This window comes from Stenella coeruleoalba (genome assembly GCF_951394435.1).
Source record: "Stenella coeruleoalba genome assembly, chromosome: 10".
Classification (NCBI taxonomy): domain Eukaryota; kingdom Metazoa; phylum Chordata; class Mammalia; order Artiodactyla; family Delphinidae; genus Stenella; species Stenella coeruleoalba.
In genome coordinates, this window is record NC_137156.1 from 34,249,744 (window position 1) to 34,266,309 (window position 16,566).

The following is a 16,566-nucleotide window of genomic DNA, read 5'->3' on the forward strand; positions in this document are numbered from 1 at the left end:
GCTGAGTCACATTTGTCCTCACAGAATAGGCAGCTGCTGGGATTCCAGGAGACACGAGTGGGGTTGGGCCAGAATAGGGATAAGGAGGATAATTAAGAGAACTAGAAAAATCCAGAAAGAGCCTTTTTGGTTTTCTATGTAATATCAGGGCTCAAAAGAGGAAAGACAGGTGGAGAACCTCTGGAGGCGAGGATTCTCATCAGCTGGCAGGTCTTGGGGGCCAGCAACAGGCAGAGAGATGAAACGACACGGCCAAGCCCCCTCTTTGCCCAGGGAAGTTCCTCATTTGGTGGGAGGGATGCTGTTTCTACCCTTTGGAAACTCTCAGCCTGAAGCTGGAGAAAGTAAGGATCATAGTCACACAGGGGTCAGAGCCCCAGGCAGCAGCCCCGCCCCAGTTCAAGACAGAGCAAGGCAGCAATGCCCTGCGTGTGGCTGGTGGGGGACATACCTGGGGAGCTAAGGTCATTAGGGACTGGGATGAGGCAAGGGACGTTTGATGTGAGTTTGCTCAGAAGATCGTCATGAGGGGAGTTCCAAGGCAGAGGTGAACTTGGTTTTGTGGGAAGGGTGAGAGACATACTGTGAGGAGATAAGCCGATATGGAAGCGTGTAGGTAGGGCTTGAGTAAGTGTGAGCAAGGTCCTGACACTTAATACAAAGAAATCAAAATGTCCAGGTAGGAGCCCTGTGTTTTAATCCCCACTCTGCTCCTAGCCATCTGGGATGCAGCCAGCCGAGACCCTTCCCCTCCCAGAACTTCAGTTTCTCCCTGATCTGGGTTTGGGGGGCGGGGGTGGTGTTGGCCTCCTCGGTGACTGTCACCTCTCTGGGGAGCTTTTAAAACCCCTCAGCGCTTGGCCCTGTCTCCAGCTTGGCTGGAACTCTGTAAATGCTTCCTCCCACCTGACATCCAGGTCTGATATTCCGGGGGCCTTCCCTGGCCCAGGGTCTCAGAGCCTTGCCTGGAGGATTGGAAAGTCCCAGAATAGAGCTGTTGTAACAGAACCCAGAGGCTCAAGTAGAGAGAGCCCGAAAGGGACCTTTGGCCCTGGGGTCAGAGGTCTGGATCCCAGTGCAGGGTTGAAGTCACTCGGGGTCCTCAGGTGACCCCATCCGTTACCCAGGAACCAGATGTGAAGTGTCAGGATGGCTCCCCAAGTTGGGGGCACGTGCACCTTCTTCCCATTCCTCAGTCCCCTCTCTCCACCTCAGCCTCAGGTGGTGAGGAGCCCCCTGGTGGGGAAAGGAAGCAGGTTGGGGCTCTCTGACCTAAGGAGAGCCCCCCGGGGGCCTGGGGGTCCCCGCTGCCCCTCCCCCTTTCCTCACCTTTCTGCTTCCCTAGACTCCCCTCCTAGGGGCTGGGACGGCACCCCAGAAGATGATGAAGCTGAGGGAGAGACACGCGGGGCAGCCTGAAGTGCTGAAGGCAGCAGAAGGGGCCCTGAGGGGGAGGAGCCCAGAGCTGAGGGGTGATTGGGGCAGGTCACATGGCCTGGAGGAGGCTGGTCACGTGACCATGGCCGACCCTTCCCATCACCCCCTGCTGCCTCCTACTCAGGCGCCACCCTGGGCACAGGGATTGCCAGGGACCACAGCTGTGACGAGCACTGGCCTGCAGGGCCTGGGAGGGGACCACAGACTGCCCAGAACTTTTCTGCAGGTATCCTCACAGCCCCTCCCAACCGCACGGCTGCCTCTCCAGCCGCACCCAGCTCTCGGGTTTTCTGGGCTGATGCTGGCACACAACCAAGACTGTTTGTGTTTGGCTTTGGCATGCCCTGCTTATCTCTTTCCGTGCGTGTGTTTACTTATTAGTATATCTGTATCCATGTGGCAGATCTTCCTTCCAGAAGATGCTTGGTTCTGCTGGAATAAAATAAACTAACCCTGCTGACAGGAAACCAACCTTCGAGAAGGGTTTGCCACAGATAAGCCACCAGTGCTGGGAGCAGTAATGAGGGGTGGTGAGGCGGGGAGGCTCACCAGATCCACGTCTAGGAGAGCACATGAGACGGGCCTCAGAGATCCGGGATGGCTCTCCTCAACCCTAAGGTTACCTTGAAGAAGAGCCCAGTGCGGGTCACTGGCCCTGGGAGCCTTGGCCAAGGCCTGACCCCCTCTTCCTGCCCCACAGCCTCTGCCCAGCTTCCCTGAATAGATTCTTCTGTCGCCGCCTCAGAACATGTGTTATCTGTCCCCGATGTCAGTCCCCGGGGAGCAGTGGGGAATTAAAGGGCCCTCTCAGCTGGATTCCACTCACCAGATGGGAATGCAGTGATAAGCAATGAAGAATGTGAATATATTCTTTCTTGCCCACCCACTATTCCTACCACCCCCATCCCTCTCCAGACATGAGGGATTTCCTCCAAAACCAAAGTTTTCTCCCTAATCAAGCCGCCAGATCTCGCCTTGTCTGAAGTGGATGTGGCCGTTTCTGAAGGCGGAGGATGCTGGGGTCAGACGAGTGGAAGGGGGGAGGGGTCCCCGTTAGGACAGCAGTCCCCCTTCCCTCAGCCTGTGGAAAGGGCCTGTGGGAAAAGCCCAAGTATTTGAATCGGATCATTCTTCCCGTTGTAGGAAATTCCCAAGAAGCATCAGCCAGGCTTGGCCAAAGCTGAGGAAGCCCTCAAGACCGCGCCGGAGAAGAAAAAGTTCCGGCACCGGCCGGAGCCGCTCTTCATCCCGCCTCCGCCCTCCTACACCCCCAACCTCGCCGCCTCGCACTCTGGCGCCACCCTGTACCAGAGCCAGCTGCGCTCCCCGCGCGTCCTGGGCGACCACTTGCTCCTCGACCCCGCCCACGAGCTGCCCCCCTACACGCCCCCGCCCATGCTCAGCCCGGTGCGCCAGGGTTCGGGGCTCTTCAGCAACGTGCTCATCTCCGGCCACGGCGCCGGCGCGCATCCGCAGCTGCCCCTCACGCCCCTCACGCCCACGCCTCGCGTGCTGCTCTGCCGCCCCAGTGAGTCGCCCCTGTCCCCGCCTCCGCTACCTCAGGGGCGGCGCCCCGACTGTGCTGGGTGCTGCCCCAGGAGGCCTCGCGTTCTGTCGTCTCGTTTTCCACAGACCTTGGCGGTGGCTCGATTCTGTGTACCAGGCAATGTGCTAGGGGCTAGAAATAATTAGGATACTTCTCAGGGGAAACAGCCTAGCCGCGGAGACTAACACGTAGAGCGATAATCAGTGTTTCTTTGGGATAAGGAAAAACAGTTGAAGTGTGTTGTGGATAACCGTGTAAGACACCCAAAATAAATGTACTAAGTAGGGGCTTCCCTGGTGGCACAGTGGTTGAGAGTCCGCCTGCCGATGCAGGGGACACGGGTTCGTGCCCCGGACTGGGAGGATGCCACGTGCCGCGGAGCGGCTGGGCCCGTGAGCCATGGTCATGGCCGCTGAGCCTGCGCGTCCAGAGCCTGGGCTCCGCGACGGGAGAGGCCACAACAGTGAGAGGCCCCCGTACCGCAAAAAAATTAAAATAAAAAAATAAATGTACTAAGTAGATGTACAAATGGGATTATATGCAAGACCACACCTTCACATTTTAGCAGGCTGTGTAAAGATCAAGCAGGAGGGCTTCCCTGGTGGGGCAGGGCTTAAGAATCCGCCTGCCAATGCAGGGGACACGGGTTCGAGCCGAGGTCCGGGAAGATCCCACATGCCGCGGAGCGCCTAAGCCCATGCACTACAACTACTGAGCCTGCGAACCACAGTTGCTGAGCCCGTGTGCCACAACTACTGAAGCCCACGGGCCTAGAGCCCGTGCTCCGCAACAAGAGAAGCCACCGCCTGCGCACTTCATCAAAGAATGGCCCCCGCTCACAACGACTAGAGAAAGCCCATGCACCACAGGGAAGATCCAATGCAGCTAAAAATAAAAATAAATAAAAAATAAATTTATTTTAAAAAAAAAAAGATCAAGCAGGAGAGGCCTGTAGCCAGGATCTCTTTCTGGAGCAAGAATAGTTTCATAGAAATAAGACAAATTAACAGGGGAATTCCCTAGTGGCCCAGCGCTTAGGACTCCACACTTTCACTGCGGAGGGCCTGGGGTCAATCCCCGGTCGAGGAACTAGGCTCCCACAGGCCCCGCACACACAGCCAAAAATTATTTTTAAATCATTTTTAAAATAAATAAATAAAAAGCTTAGCAGACCAGAGTGGGGCAGCTGGCCACTCCTTACCCTGTGTGAGAAGTGGGGAAACGCTAAGCCATGTTGCTCCACATTCCATCCAACTCCTCGGAGACTGCTGGGGTAACTCTGGCATGGGTTGGGTAGGAGAGGGGCCCTGTCATGACTGTTTAGGTAACTGCTCATTTAGTTTCTTCAGTACCCTTCCCTGTTGACCAGTGACCCCTGGTTTTTGTGCTTCAGACAGCATCGATGGCAGCAACGTGACAGTCACCCCAGGGCCTGGAGAGCAGACCGTTGATGTCGAACCGTAAGGAAAAGCCAATTATTCTTTAGAACAGAAGCCTCAGCCTAGAAAAGGGATGGGGAGCTTTGAGAAGTGTAGCTAGTGCTTCTGGGATCAGAGTGGCCACTGGGCAAGAAGTTGTAAAAAATGTAGGATCGTGGTATTTCTCAAGTACTGTTGTTTCCCTGTAATTGCCAGTATTTCAAGGCCTTTTCTAAAGACTAAACACATTAAAAGCAAGGAGCCTTGTGTTTGGAGAACCAGGCGTCCCCATCTGTGGCTCTGTGAGCCAGTTTGGTTGGGGCCACATGCCTTCACATCCCCAGTGACATTGAGACATCTGTCTTAGGGTGCCTAGCTCTCCACGAGGCTCCATCCAAATGCCCTTGATCCCCCAGCCCCTCCCTAAGATTCTTAGCTGATCCTCCAAGTGGCCTTGTTGAGTAATTGAGTTCGGGGGTATAATGGAAGAGAAAGCTGGTTATTTTCATGGATAAGCACAGAAGAGGCCAGATGGTAGAGTGGTGAGTAGATTGAGTCAGGAATCAGGAAACCTGGTTCCAGCACCGTTTTGTTATTTGATCTTGATCAAGTTAACCTTTCTAAGCTTTAGTTAACTCATCTATTGAGTAGGAATAATTATCACTGCCTTGCTTACATCACAGGTCTTGGTGAGGTTCAGATGGGATCATTTATGTGAACGTGGTCTGAAAGGGCTAAAAAATGGAATAAGCACTTTGTATTTGTCCCATTGGGTTAAGTGGTACCCTCGGCCTTGCTCTGGGCAGCCGTTCCCTTGGAATTAGGACCCTCCCTCTCCCAGTTATAGGGAGCTTTGAAGCCCCAGGTAGGCTTCTCCCTTGCTCCCCACAGCATCTCTCCCCAATCGTAAAGCTATTCCTTATCCCAGTGGAAAGGCCACGCCTGGAATCTTCAGATCACCCTGTGAGGAAGTGCCCCTGCATTCTTCTTGCAGAAGGAACCGGCTTCCTTCTTTTTCAAGTCCCTGACAGTTGCCCTTGGTCTCAAATTGAAGACCACACTGTTGCTTTTCTTCTTGTGATTAAAGACGCATCAACATTGGCTTGCGATTCCAAGCGGAGATCCCGGAACTCCAGGATGTCTCTGCCCTGGCCCAGGACACACACAAGGCCACACTGGTATGGAAGCCCTGGCCAGAGCTGGAAAACCACGACTTCCAGCAAAGAGGTATTGGCAGCAGGGGAAGAACTGGGCAGGAAGGGCTGGATCCTCTCCCGGGGGCCTCTGGCTCCAGGATCGGTTTGTCTTTCCGGTGACCCTGAGCTCTTTCTGATGCAGTGGCCTCTCTTTGTTCCCAACAGTGGAGAATCTCCTGAATTTGTGCTGTTCGAGTGCATTGCCAGGTGGAGGGACCAATTCTGAATTTGCTTTGCACTCTCTCTTCGAGGCCAAAGGTGATGTGATGGTAAGGAACTGTGAAAAGGAGGCTTCCCAGTTCATATGCTTCATGTCGGAATTCTGAAAAGTATTTTACCAAGTTTCTGTGTTGTTTCATGCCCCTCACAACCAACTCTTAAGATGATGGCCGGTTGGTGTGCCTCCCATGTTCCTTATCTCAATGAGTAGGCCAGGATTTGAAAGCCTGCAGAAAACCTCCAGTTGGATTTCTGTTTACACATCTGTTCCTAAGTAATAATGATGGCAACATCTGTTTTGGGAAACTAGAATTTCTTTTCAGCAGTCTTGTAATTCACATCGGGGAACAGGTCTGCAGTGATGGAAGTAGAAGGCCTTCCTGAAGCAAGGCTTGGCCTAAAATAGCCTGTCATACTCTGCTTGTCATTCCTCCCTACCTGGAAATCAGCCAGAGTTTGACGTTCGTAGAACCGTTTGCTCCCCTAACCAAAGTGAAATGTTCGCTGTGCACCATCTGGTGTCATTCTTCCACTTTTGGCACAGTTCTCTGGCATCCCCAAACCAGAACTTTGGTGCCCTTTTCCCAGAATCAGAGCTGACCATTTGCCTGCTCAACCTGGACCCCTGACTGGAGCACTTCGTCACTAGCCTCAGCTTCCCCTTTAGTAAATACATGATTCTTATACCAGAGCTAACCTCCTGCTTTTTTGATTTTATGAAAATATGAAGGTAAACAAATGTCCCAATACTACCTTTTCATGAGATTACTGATACCCTTCAAGGGTTCTCTAGAATGTTGGAGAACTCTCCTTGACCTTTTAAGATCAGTGCCGCAGAGCCGTGCTTCTCAAACTGTTAACGTGCACGCACATCACCTAGGGAGTCTTGTTAAAATGCAGGCTCTTATTCAGCAATTCTGGAGGTGGGGCCCAAGGTGCTGCATTTCTAACCTGCTCCCAGGGGATACCCGTGCTGCTGGTCCATGGACGACACTTGGAGTAGCAAGATTTGAGATCCCCAAACCATCCACAGCTCAACTCCACCTGCACCACTTTTTTAACAAACTCAGTGAGGCTGAGGGACTTAGATTTGAAAGGGTTATTTAGCAAGGCTCCCTGGAAGGACAGTATGTAGTACAGTTATTACTAATATAGCTGTTGATGTTCAGTTGTAATGAAACATGTGATTTTTCTGCAAAAACAGTTCCAAGTCACCCACTCATTTCCTTAGAGACTCAGCCTCCAAACAGAGGAGGCTCCACCGTATCTCTGAAGCTGGGGCCCTCACCAAGGAAGGAGTGGATTTTGGCTGCCACCTGGGTTTTTGGGACAAGACCAGCTGGCTGCAGGCATGGGCGGAGGAGGTATTAGGATGATGAGTCCTGTTGGGTGCTGACCAGAAGGAAGACCCCAAATCAGGGAGTCTCCTCTGTTTTTCCTTCCAGCCCCCCAACCCCGGGCCCTGCAATGCTGGCTCGTTTTCCCCATTAGGCAGATGGTCTTCTGAGGACACAAGCCCCGTGACTGACTCTCGCCTTTTCTCTCCCACGGGTCTGCAGGCTGCTCTGGAAATGCTGCTGCTGCGGAAGCCAGTCAGGTTAAAATGTCACCCTTTAGCAAATTACCACTATGCCGGTAGGTTGCCCAGAGCCCTGTGCCCCCTTGCTTCCCGAGAGCGGGCTGTCTGCGTGTTGGTCGTGTCCCCTTTTAATAACAGCACCCATTCTGTCCTCAGCGCCGCTTGTGCTCTCAAGGCCTCTGGGGCGTAGGTGGTGGGGCAGCTGTGTCGGCTGGCTGGTCGCTGTCGGGCGTTTGTCTGTCTGGGCCTGCCCCTCATGGGTGTGCCAAGAGCTGGACGAGGGGACAAGGCCTGCACGTGCAGCAGTGAGTTCGGTGCACCCGGAGGAAGAGCCACAGGGGGTAGACCACAGGGGCAACAGCACGCAGCGGCCCCTGGGCTTTGGGATCAGTAGATGTGGGTTCACATCTTGCCTGCACCCCGTGGCCTTCTGCAGCCTTGGTTTCCTCACCTGTAAAGTGGGGCTCATACTCCATCCCTTGCAGGACTTTGTGAAGATTTGAGAGAGTATATGGAGCCCAATGCCTGGCACAGTCTAGTAGCTTTATTATTCATTGGTTGAACAATTAATGAGCACTTCCTATGTACAGGAAACTGTGCCTAGCACTAAGAGGGGGAAGTGACGGTGACAGATGTAGACAGAGTCCTGTCCTGTGTAGTTTGGAGTCTGAGGGGTAGGCAGTTATTAAATGACGGATCACTAATGGCGGGAGAAAGACGTGTACATGCACATGTATATGTGTGCACGCACAGATACATGTACATGTGCACACACACGTACATATACATACGAGTCTCTCTTAGGAGGGGGTTGATTAACGATGGCATCACCAGTACGAGGGAAAGAGGACACACCTTGGAGAGTTGAATGGAGTTAGAGTCGTGCAGAGAGAGTGAAACAGGCTGGGGAACCTGCGGTGACAATGAAGTTGGAGTCAACATTTGTATTTCCGTTAACCAGTAGCCCTGTCCATTCTGGGGGTCTCCACGCACCTGCCTGGGTTCTCTGTTTCAGAGAGGGCTGGGTCCTCCAATGCCCCTTGGTTGTTAATCATTTGAAGGTGTCTCTGGTGCCTGGGGGGACCGTGCGTAGATGGGTGCTAAGTACTTCAGTGGCCTTGGGGACCCAGTAAATACCTTTTCCAGTCCTCAGTCCAGGCGGCCAGATGTGGCCTCAGGTGAGGGCTGTTCTGCAGATTCCGGCGTGTTCTCAGGGGGCTCCCTGTGACCCCCACCACCGTCTGCCTTGCAGAACGGGCTCCTCTCCCGAGTTGGCCCTCTTGCCTGTCATCACAGGGTGGAAAGGCCTCAGAAGCCACTCACCTGAGCACAGCAAGCCCGGGATGCCTGCCTGTGGATCGCTCCCGGCACACAGGCTGCTGCTGGCACTAGGCAAGCACAGAATGGACACATTGGATAAGAAATCCATCATGTAACCCCATGGCCTCAAGGAGCCAGTTTCTTAATACTGTCTCCATCATTTCCTGCTTGGTGTCTGCCCCAAGTGTGGGTAGAAGATGTGGGAGTTCTCTCTAATCTGCCATGGAAACAATTCAATCCTCTTAATTCCCAGCGTCATCTGCTGCCCATTAAACCCTGAAGGGCCGTCCAGCCTCCTGGAGCCTGGGTCAGGCTTCTCTGCTTAGCGAGGAGACTTCCCTAGCATCTGCTGTGGCTGCCCTCGGCCCCTGGGGTGACTGGGGTGGGCGGCGCCTCTGGGCTGCTCATCTCCAGCTGTGAGCAGCCTTGTCTGGGCCCCAAATTCCCTCCAGTTCTTCCCAGCATGCCAAGCAGGTATTGTGATCTTTTTAGTGTGTGTCATGACATAAAAGAGACGGGAAAGCTATGGGCTAGAGACCACCTCCACCCCAAACACCACCAAACAACAACCTTAAAATAGTACTAAAAGCTTTGAAACTAGAAGGCCCTAAACTCTGCTAAAATTCAGTGATCTTCGGGAGTTGGGGGTTCCTGGGAAATCCTTTGCCCATCCCTTGCGCCCTTTCCCTATAAGCAGACCAGGAAGCACTCTTGTTGCTTCCAGAATCCTTTTGACCCTTGGAGACAAGAGAGGTGGAGCTGTCCGGTGTGAAGGGTTGGTGTCCCATTAGCTGTGTGTCCCCAAGAAAAGGGTGCTCACCTAGGTCTGCCAGTAATCTCTCTTCTCCAGGAACTGATCACAGACTGGGTCCCAGAGAATCTTCTAGAATTATGAGCACAAAGGACAAAGGTCACAGATCTCTGAAGTCTGGCCTGACTCCATCCCCTTGGCGGTTCCCTTCCAGAACACAGAGGAGGCCACAGAGTCTACCCCCGTCACGTGCCCCAGCTAACAGCCGCGACCGCCTTCCGCCCTTTTAACCACCCCACCCTCTGACTGGTTCCGGGTGTCGGTGAATCCCACCCCCGTGGCCCCGTCCTGCCTTGGCCTTCGTGCCAAGCCCTGTTTGGGTTGCTCTCCAGCAGGACTGTCAGCTCAGGTCCAGCCTTGCTGGGACACTGTCTTCTGAAATCTCCTTTGCTTCCAGCTCTGCGGCTTTGGCCAGTGTCACTCCCGCCCGACTCCGGCCCTGGAATTGCACCCCAGGCTTCCAGTTGTCTAGAGAGAGGTCAGACCTCCCCAGCCTGTGCCCTGGAGGGAAGGTGGCAAGACTGGTTTCAGGGGTGCAGACTGTGAATTGGGGGAGACAGTGACAGGAGCCTGTGAAAATCACTTCCCTCCTGACCTGCCCTTCCACCCCATCCCATCCCATCCCAAGCAGTTCAGTGAGAAAAGGAAAGAGCGACCAGTGCTGGGGCCCAGGAGAGACATCACTGTAGGTGGGCAGCTTGGCAAGCCCGGAAGAGTCCTGTTAAGATCCTCAGAGGAAGGGGGCTGTCACAGTGGCCCCCAGGCTCTCTAATTCACACCCGGTCCAGACCTCTCTCCACACCCTCCGCCCATAAGTGGCAGCGGTTGTTTGCAGTGGCTCCCAGTCAGCGGTTGGGTTGGGTGGGGAAGGCTTGAGTGTGGGTCTGTCAGGGTGACAAGGATGCCTGGTTGTGATTAGAGAGCTTCCGGCGTCTTTGGTTTTTCCGTTGAGCCGGTAGTTCCTGCAGATGGGCACGGAGTGGAGGGGTGTCAGACCTGGCCCTGGGAGTCTTGGCAAGGGTTCAGCAGAGGCTACTGTGGGCCCCCACCATAGCCCAAGCGCTCACTGGGTCCTGAGCCCTGACCTGACTCCGGAGATGGGAGAGACCTGGAGGGAATATACCCGTTCAGTCGGGGGGAGGCCTGGTCTCTGTCTCAGAAGCTGCCCCAGTTTGGTGAAGAGACAGAATTACGTTCTCCAGAGAATACTTTGTAAGAAGCGCAGCTGTGAAGTCATCTCACAGGCATCCTTAGCCCATGTTGCTAGCTGGAGAGTGATCCCCTGAAGGGCAGGAACGGAGTTAATACTCACTCTGCTGCTTTGCCTGACGTGGCACTTGTGGAGAAGAGGCTAGTGGACAAGCTCAGGTTCTGGATTCAGATCAAGGCCTCCCTGCCTTTGGCCTCCAGAGGGAACTTTGGTATTACCCGATTCACCTGCACCCCTAAAAAAAATTACTCAGTCTTCACCCATCATGGAAAACCTTTCACGGAAATGAAGATCTGGTGTAGAAACAGGTCCTCCTTTTTCTACAATGAACGTGTCTTTCTTATGTAACTGCTATAACAACAGCATCGAGAACAGTTTTTAAAAGCTTGAAAGGAAGACAGAAAGCCCCTCTTTAAAACATACTGTGCCCAAACTTTCTCTCACCCCTCCACGTCTCTTTTTAATTGCCTGCATTCGCTATAGATTGCCCCAAATTTCGCCACCATCCGGAGCCTGTTTCCCAGCAACCGAAGTTCAGAACATTTTTCCTCTGGATACTGTTCCAGCACCAGTTTCCTCCAGTTAATTAGGCTCTTTGTAATTAGCCTTAATCGTCTTGTTAGGGACCCCTGCTCATAATAGCCCACTAGCCAGGAATCCCCAGGGAGAATGGATGGGGGTGGGGAGGGAGGGTGTGTCATCAGCCCATCAACCCCAGGGACATGCTGAGTGGACAGCAGGGATCTCAAAGGGGGAGGGCAGGTGAGGAGTTGGGGCAGCCCCCTGCCTCGCTTTTGCATTTTATCCTGGACTTTGTTCAAGAAATAGAATCCAAGAAGGGCTGGCTTAGAAAACCTTGTCCAAGAATGAGGAAAATGCTCCTGCCAGACAGACCCCAGGAGGAGAGACGCTGAGCCTTGTCTGGATTACAGGAGGATTTCGGGGCAGGGAGGAGAAGGCTGCAAGTTACAGGTAGCCCAGAGTAAGGCTGTGGGTGAGCCCACACACGACAGGGAATGCTGCAGGGACCGGCAGGCTTCATGAGTGCCCACAGATGTCAGCAGGGGACAGCGTGTGTCCCACGGCTGCAGGCTGATTTGGGATCTGCCGTCCGAGTGGCCAGATCTGAAGCATTCTCTGTGCGCATACTTCGGACTAAACACTGCCAGTCACAGCATGACTGTCAGGATCCCCGAGTCACAAAAGAGGAAACTGAGACTCAGAGAAGTAAACTTGCACGGGCCCCAGAAGGAGTGAGTGGCAGAACCAGGTTCGCAGCCTGTGGTCTCCTGCGTAAAGTCACCCCTTTTATCACAGCACAGTGACTTTATTATTTGGGGCAAGCGCATCCAGATATTATGTCTATATACCCGGCTTCAGCCTGGGAATCCAGCCCAAGAGCCCAGGAGTGGATTCTCAGTCCTGTGGGCAATCCCATGATCAGGGTGCAGTGAAGATGGAGCGTGAGAACCAATGGACTTGTCTGGCCCCGCCTCTGCCTCTCAGTTTGTGGACACCCTTGTTGGACAGACACGCACGCACAGCACAGTCACGTGTGCTAAAGCGCAGACCCTAGGACTACGTAGAGGAGCCATCTCTCACCGTCTGAGCACCTCAGGTCGGGGGCAGCACAGAGAGGAAATTGCGAGGGTGTAGCCCACTTCCAATCCAGGACTGGTGGTGTCGAGTGGACACTCTGGGATTGGGAAGACTAAAGACCCCATCACAGAGCAGCAGCCCTAAACACCACCAAAGAGTTGATGGAGAGGAGGCCTCCTTCCCCCATGAGGCTTGAGGATCCCCCATAACAGATGGTCCAGGAGGTCACTTCACCTTCTGTGGGGTTACAGCTGGAAGGCCATCTGGGGATGTGTAGGGACATACCTCTCACAAGTAAACAGACCTGGGGACTTAACACTGCGGTTTGGACAGTAATCAGATGACAAGCTTGGCGTGGGGTGGAAGAAAGTGTGTCCACCATAGAGGCTGGGTGCTGGCCTGAGAAGGCTGCGTGGCCCTGTGAGTGTCTCACGGGGGTTTCGAGCTGCTCTCTGACTTGGGAAACATAGGATCTGGCTGAGGGTGGAAAGGATTCTCATTCATCTAATTGGGGGTTTTCATCAGCAAAATATTCCCTAACTTCCTATGTGAGGTGCAACCCAGAGCTGCACAGACTGGACCTGTATCAGGGCAGCACAGCAACCTCCCTATATGCTTGTCCAGGGGCTCAGCTAGTGTGACATGTCCCCATCATGGTCCTCTTACACCATTGCCTCTCTGATCTCTCTTTGCTGTTTCAATGGATACCTAAAAGGAGCCATGACTCTTCTTTGGTCTTTCAGTTGTTGGTTCAGCCTTTCTGTTTTGCTCTTTCTGTCTCTGCCTCTGGGCAATGGGAGCAAACGGGAGCTGGGACCCGAAGCCCTTGAGCGTTAGACAGAAGTTGAGGAATGGTGATGCCGGTGCTCCAGAGCTCCAAACCCCACCGACATGCTCTGCTCACATCCACTCTAGCAAAGCCTCTCCGAACCTCTGGCCCCACTTCTCCCTGTTATGGTGGTTTGCGCAACCAGAGACGTCCTGGTCTCCAGAACCCGTGGAAGAGGCTTCCTTCTTCCGAGGGTTAATCAGAAAGCTGCTTTCCTTCTAGAATTAAAGAGAGAAACAAACCAAAGAAATCAGGTGGTGGCCCTACTTTTATAGGGGCCTGAAGCAGCCCAGCTGTGGAGAGCATATCCTGCATCTGGAGCCAGAGCTCTTGGCTTAAGGACCCATCAGGGAGTCGCACAGAGAAGGTGTTTATTTCAGAAATCTGAGCTGACATCACTGAGTCACATATTTTCTCAAGGACCCGAGGCTGTCTGCCTCCTGCCTGCCTGCCAGGCGTGGTTTCACTTGTTTGAATGATTTGGGCTCAACCTTTTGAGGGAAGAAGCAATTCAGGTTTTCTTACTTTAGCCCCTCCATCAAGCATAGCAAAATGGAAAACTTGGGCTTGTTCTGGTTGGAAGGGAAAATACTATAGTTTGGGAGATTACAGCTCTGAAAAGTAGAGGCTTATCAAAAGCCCAGCCATGTACCATCCAAAGAATCAGAGATACAGGGAATTCAAAAAATCAGAATGAGGCCGAGTTTCTGCAAACCAGCCACAGTGACTGAGCCCCCAGAAGTAGGACTTGCCTTGGAAATAGGCCAGTACCATTCTCTGTAAACATCTGCATATCCTGCTTTGACGAGAATGTCAAGTTCAGCCAGCAAGGCAAGATGCACCAGCCCGGCACTGCAAGGCCTCTTCTTCACTGGTCTGCAGATTCGTCAGGAACCGGTCCCTCTCACCTCCCAGCCTCATCTGCTTTCCCTCTGCTGGAACCCTGTAGTCGAGCTGTACCGGGTTACTGCTTCTTTCTTGAACACCTCCATTTCCTCATCTGTAAAATGGGTAGCAGTAATACCAATCTTACAGATTGTCTGTCGAACCAAATGACTACTCTCTGTGAAGTACGTTAGAGCCTGGCACATAGTAAGCACTTATAAGTATTAGTTCTCTTCCCCCTTGTGTCTTGCATGTAGTAAACTCCTAAGAAGTATCTGCCGAATGGATGAATGACATGTGTCCTCTCACTGCTTGCCTCTGACTTTGCACATGCCACTTTCTCTCCCCAGAATTCCCTTCCATCTCCTTCTTGCCTGACTTGCTTCTGTGTCTTTTTAAACCCCGCTCAGGTGTTCTCTCCACCTGGAAGCCTTCCCGGCTGCCCTAACCTGCGTGTGGTGTCCCTCCTTTGTGCCCTATCGGCACCCGACCCCTCCCTTCATCCTCGCAATCATCACCTTGAATGCAGGGCCTCCTGGTTTTCTCCCCACTAGATTGTGAACATCTTGAGGGTGAAGACTGCTGAATCCAGCACATGTGAGGATCACTTGCTACGTGAATGCTTGCCCTCATCCTAATTACATAAAAAAAACTGTAGCTAAACTCCGTTAAGCATTCATGGTTTTCCAGTTACTAAGCTAGACACTTTTTGGGCATTACCTTCTTTAACCTTCACAGAAATCTTAAGAGGTGGAGACAATCAGAATTATTCCCATTTGTAGGTAATAAAACTGAGTCTTAGGCTCAATAACTTGCCAAGGTCAAGGCCACGGCTGAGATCTGAACCCAGGTGTCAGGGCTCCTAACCATTACACTGCACTTCCTGTTCAGAAAGGAGTGTGATATGTATTCTATCACGTGCTGAACAGTTGTAGTTTGTAACTTAACTAAGTGAACCAGCAACCACAAGTGAGGAGAACTGAGCTGTTTTTTTATGAAATGTGTGTTTTGTTGTAGGTTCGGACAAGTGGACCTCCCTAGAAAGAAAACTGTTTAATAAAGCACTAGCCACTTACAACAAAGACTTTATTTTTGTACAGAAGATGGTAAGTATTCTTTTTCCCATTGCTTACTTGAAACCAAATTTGGGAAGTTGTACACCTAAAGATATACAGAACTATTTGGTTACTGGCTTAAGACTCTCAACAAAAGAATGTCTTCCATCTCTTGCTGGTAAAGGATGGTATTTGTTATGGATGGCTTGGCCCTGGTGTTAGGGATGTGGGGGGAGGAGAATATAGATTATTTGGATGTGGCAGTGGGGGGGAGGGGTATTCTTATCTTAATTAAAATGTGTAATTCATGCATTCTGTCAGAATAAATAGACCTGAGGCTTCTGGTTCACAATTTATATAAACTATTTCATGTGTATTTGACAGATCTATAGTGTTTCTGACAGAATTGGGGGAGGGGGGATTGGAGAAGGGAGAATATGAGCCGTCCCCCTAGCAGAGTTTCTGGTGTTGGGCCCCTGATCATAAGGACAGTGTTAATAAAAATAATATGTTACAGGGACTTCCCTGGCGGTCCAGTGGTTAAGACTCCGAGCTTCCACTGGAGGGGACACAGGTTCGATCCCTGGTCAGGGAACTAAGATCCCGAAAGCTGTGCGGTGCAGCCACATAATAATAATAATAACAACAATAACATGTTACATATATAGCATTTCACAGCAAAGTAGAGCTCTTTAACAAAGATGAAATAGCGCTTTATCCAGCACATAATAAACGTAATAGGCCTTAATTGGCTGAGAGATGGTTTAGGCCAAAAGTTACAATGATTCAGAGTGTTTCAGCAAAATGATGAATGATGGAGCCATACTGAGTTCTTAAGATGCTCAGGTACACAGAGAACAGGGTCCCAGGTGACAGCTGCCATTGGCTCTGGGCTGGACCTCAGTGTTGTCCCGGGTTCATGTCTCCTGTCCTTAATCCTGGGCCTCGACTGGATGAGAATCAGAATAGGTGGACTTTTTCTCCAACTTGCCTCCGTCTTCAGATCTGAATTCGCACCCGACTTACTCTGCCCTGGAGGCCACTGGACTCTTTGCTGCCCTCTATCCCAGCAGCTCCCAGGCTCCCATCTCTCCTGGGTCACCTTCCCCCGGGACTGGTCTGTCCTCAGCCTCATTCCTTAAAGGCCCCGCACCTGATGGATTCATGTGTCGTGCTCACCAGGCAATGCAGGACTTAAAACAAGGGTTCTCTGGGACTCTATCCTCCCTCCCTGGGTGATTCTAATGTAGAAATTCATGATATCAGGTGGACGTGAAGGGGCCACCTTTGAGGAGACCAGACTTCTGAAGGTACTCTTTTCATTCTCACTATGCAGGTGACCATGTTCCTGCCCCCAAGGGGACAGCCAGCCTTTTTATCTACCTCCAGAAAACCCACATTATTGAACCCCACTTTGAGCTTAGAGCACTATGAACTAAACAAAGGAATGTTTGTCTCTTTA

The 16,566-nt window shown here is 52.2% G+C and overlaps 1 protein-coding gene across 6 annotated transcripts in view; it reads left to right on the forward strand.

Moving 5' to 3' along the window:
* TRERF1 (transcriptional regulating factor 1) overlaps positions 1 to 16,566 on the forward strand; it is a 203,286-nt gene that overhangs the window by 168,614 nt on the left and 18,106 nt on the right. For all 6 annotated transcript variants that reach the window (XM_079933563.1, XM_079933567.1, XM_079933568.1 and 3 more), the window contains 6 exons: positions 2,581 to 2,965; positions 4,377 to 4,443; positions 5,489 to 5,628; positions 5,763 to 5,866; positions 7,376 to 7,451; positions 15,067 to 15,155. In XM_079933563.1, the coding sequence (XP_079789689.1) occupies positions 2,581 to 2,965; positions 4,377 to 4,443; positions 5,489 to 5,628; positions 5,763 to 5,866; positions 7,376 to 7,451; positions 15,067 to 15,155 (861 nt within the window). The remainder of the gene's footprint in view (positions 1 to 2,580; positions 2,966 to 4,376; positions 4,444 to 5,488; positions 5,629 to 5,762; positions 5,867 to 7,375; positions 7,452 to 15,066; positions 15,156 to 16,566) is intronic.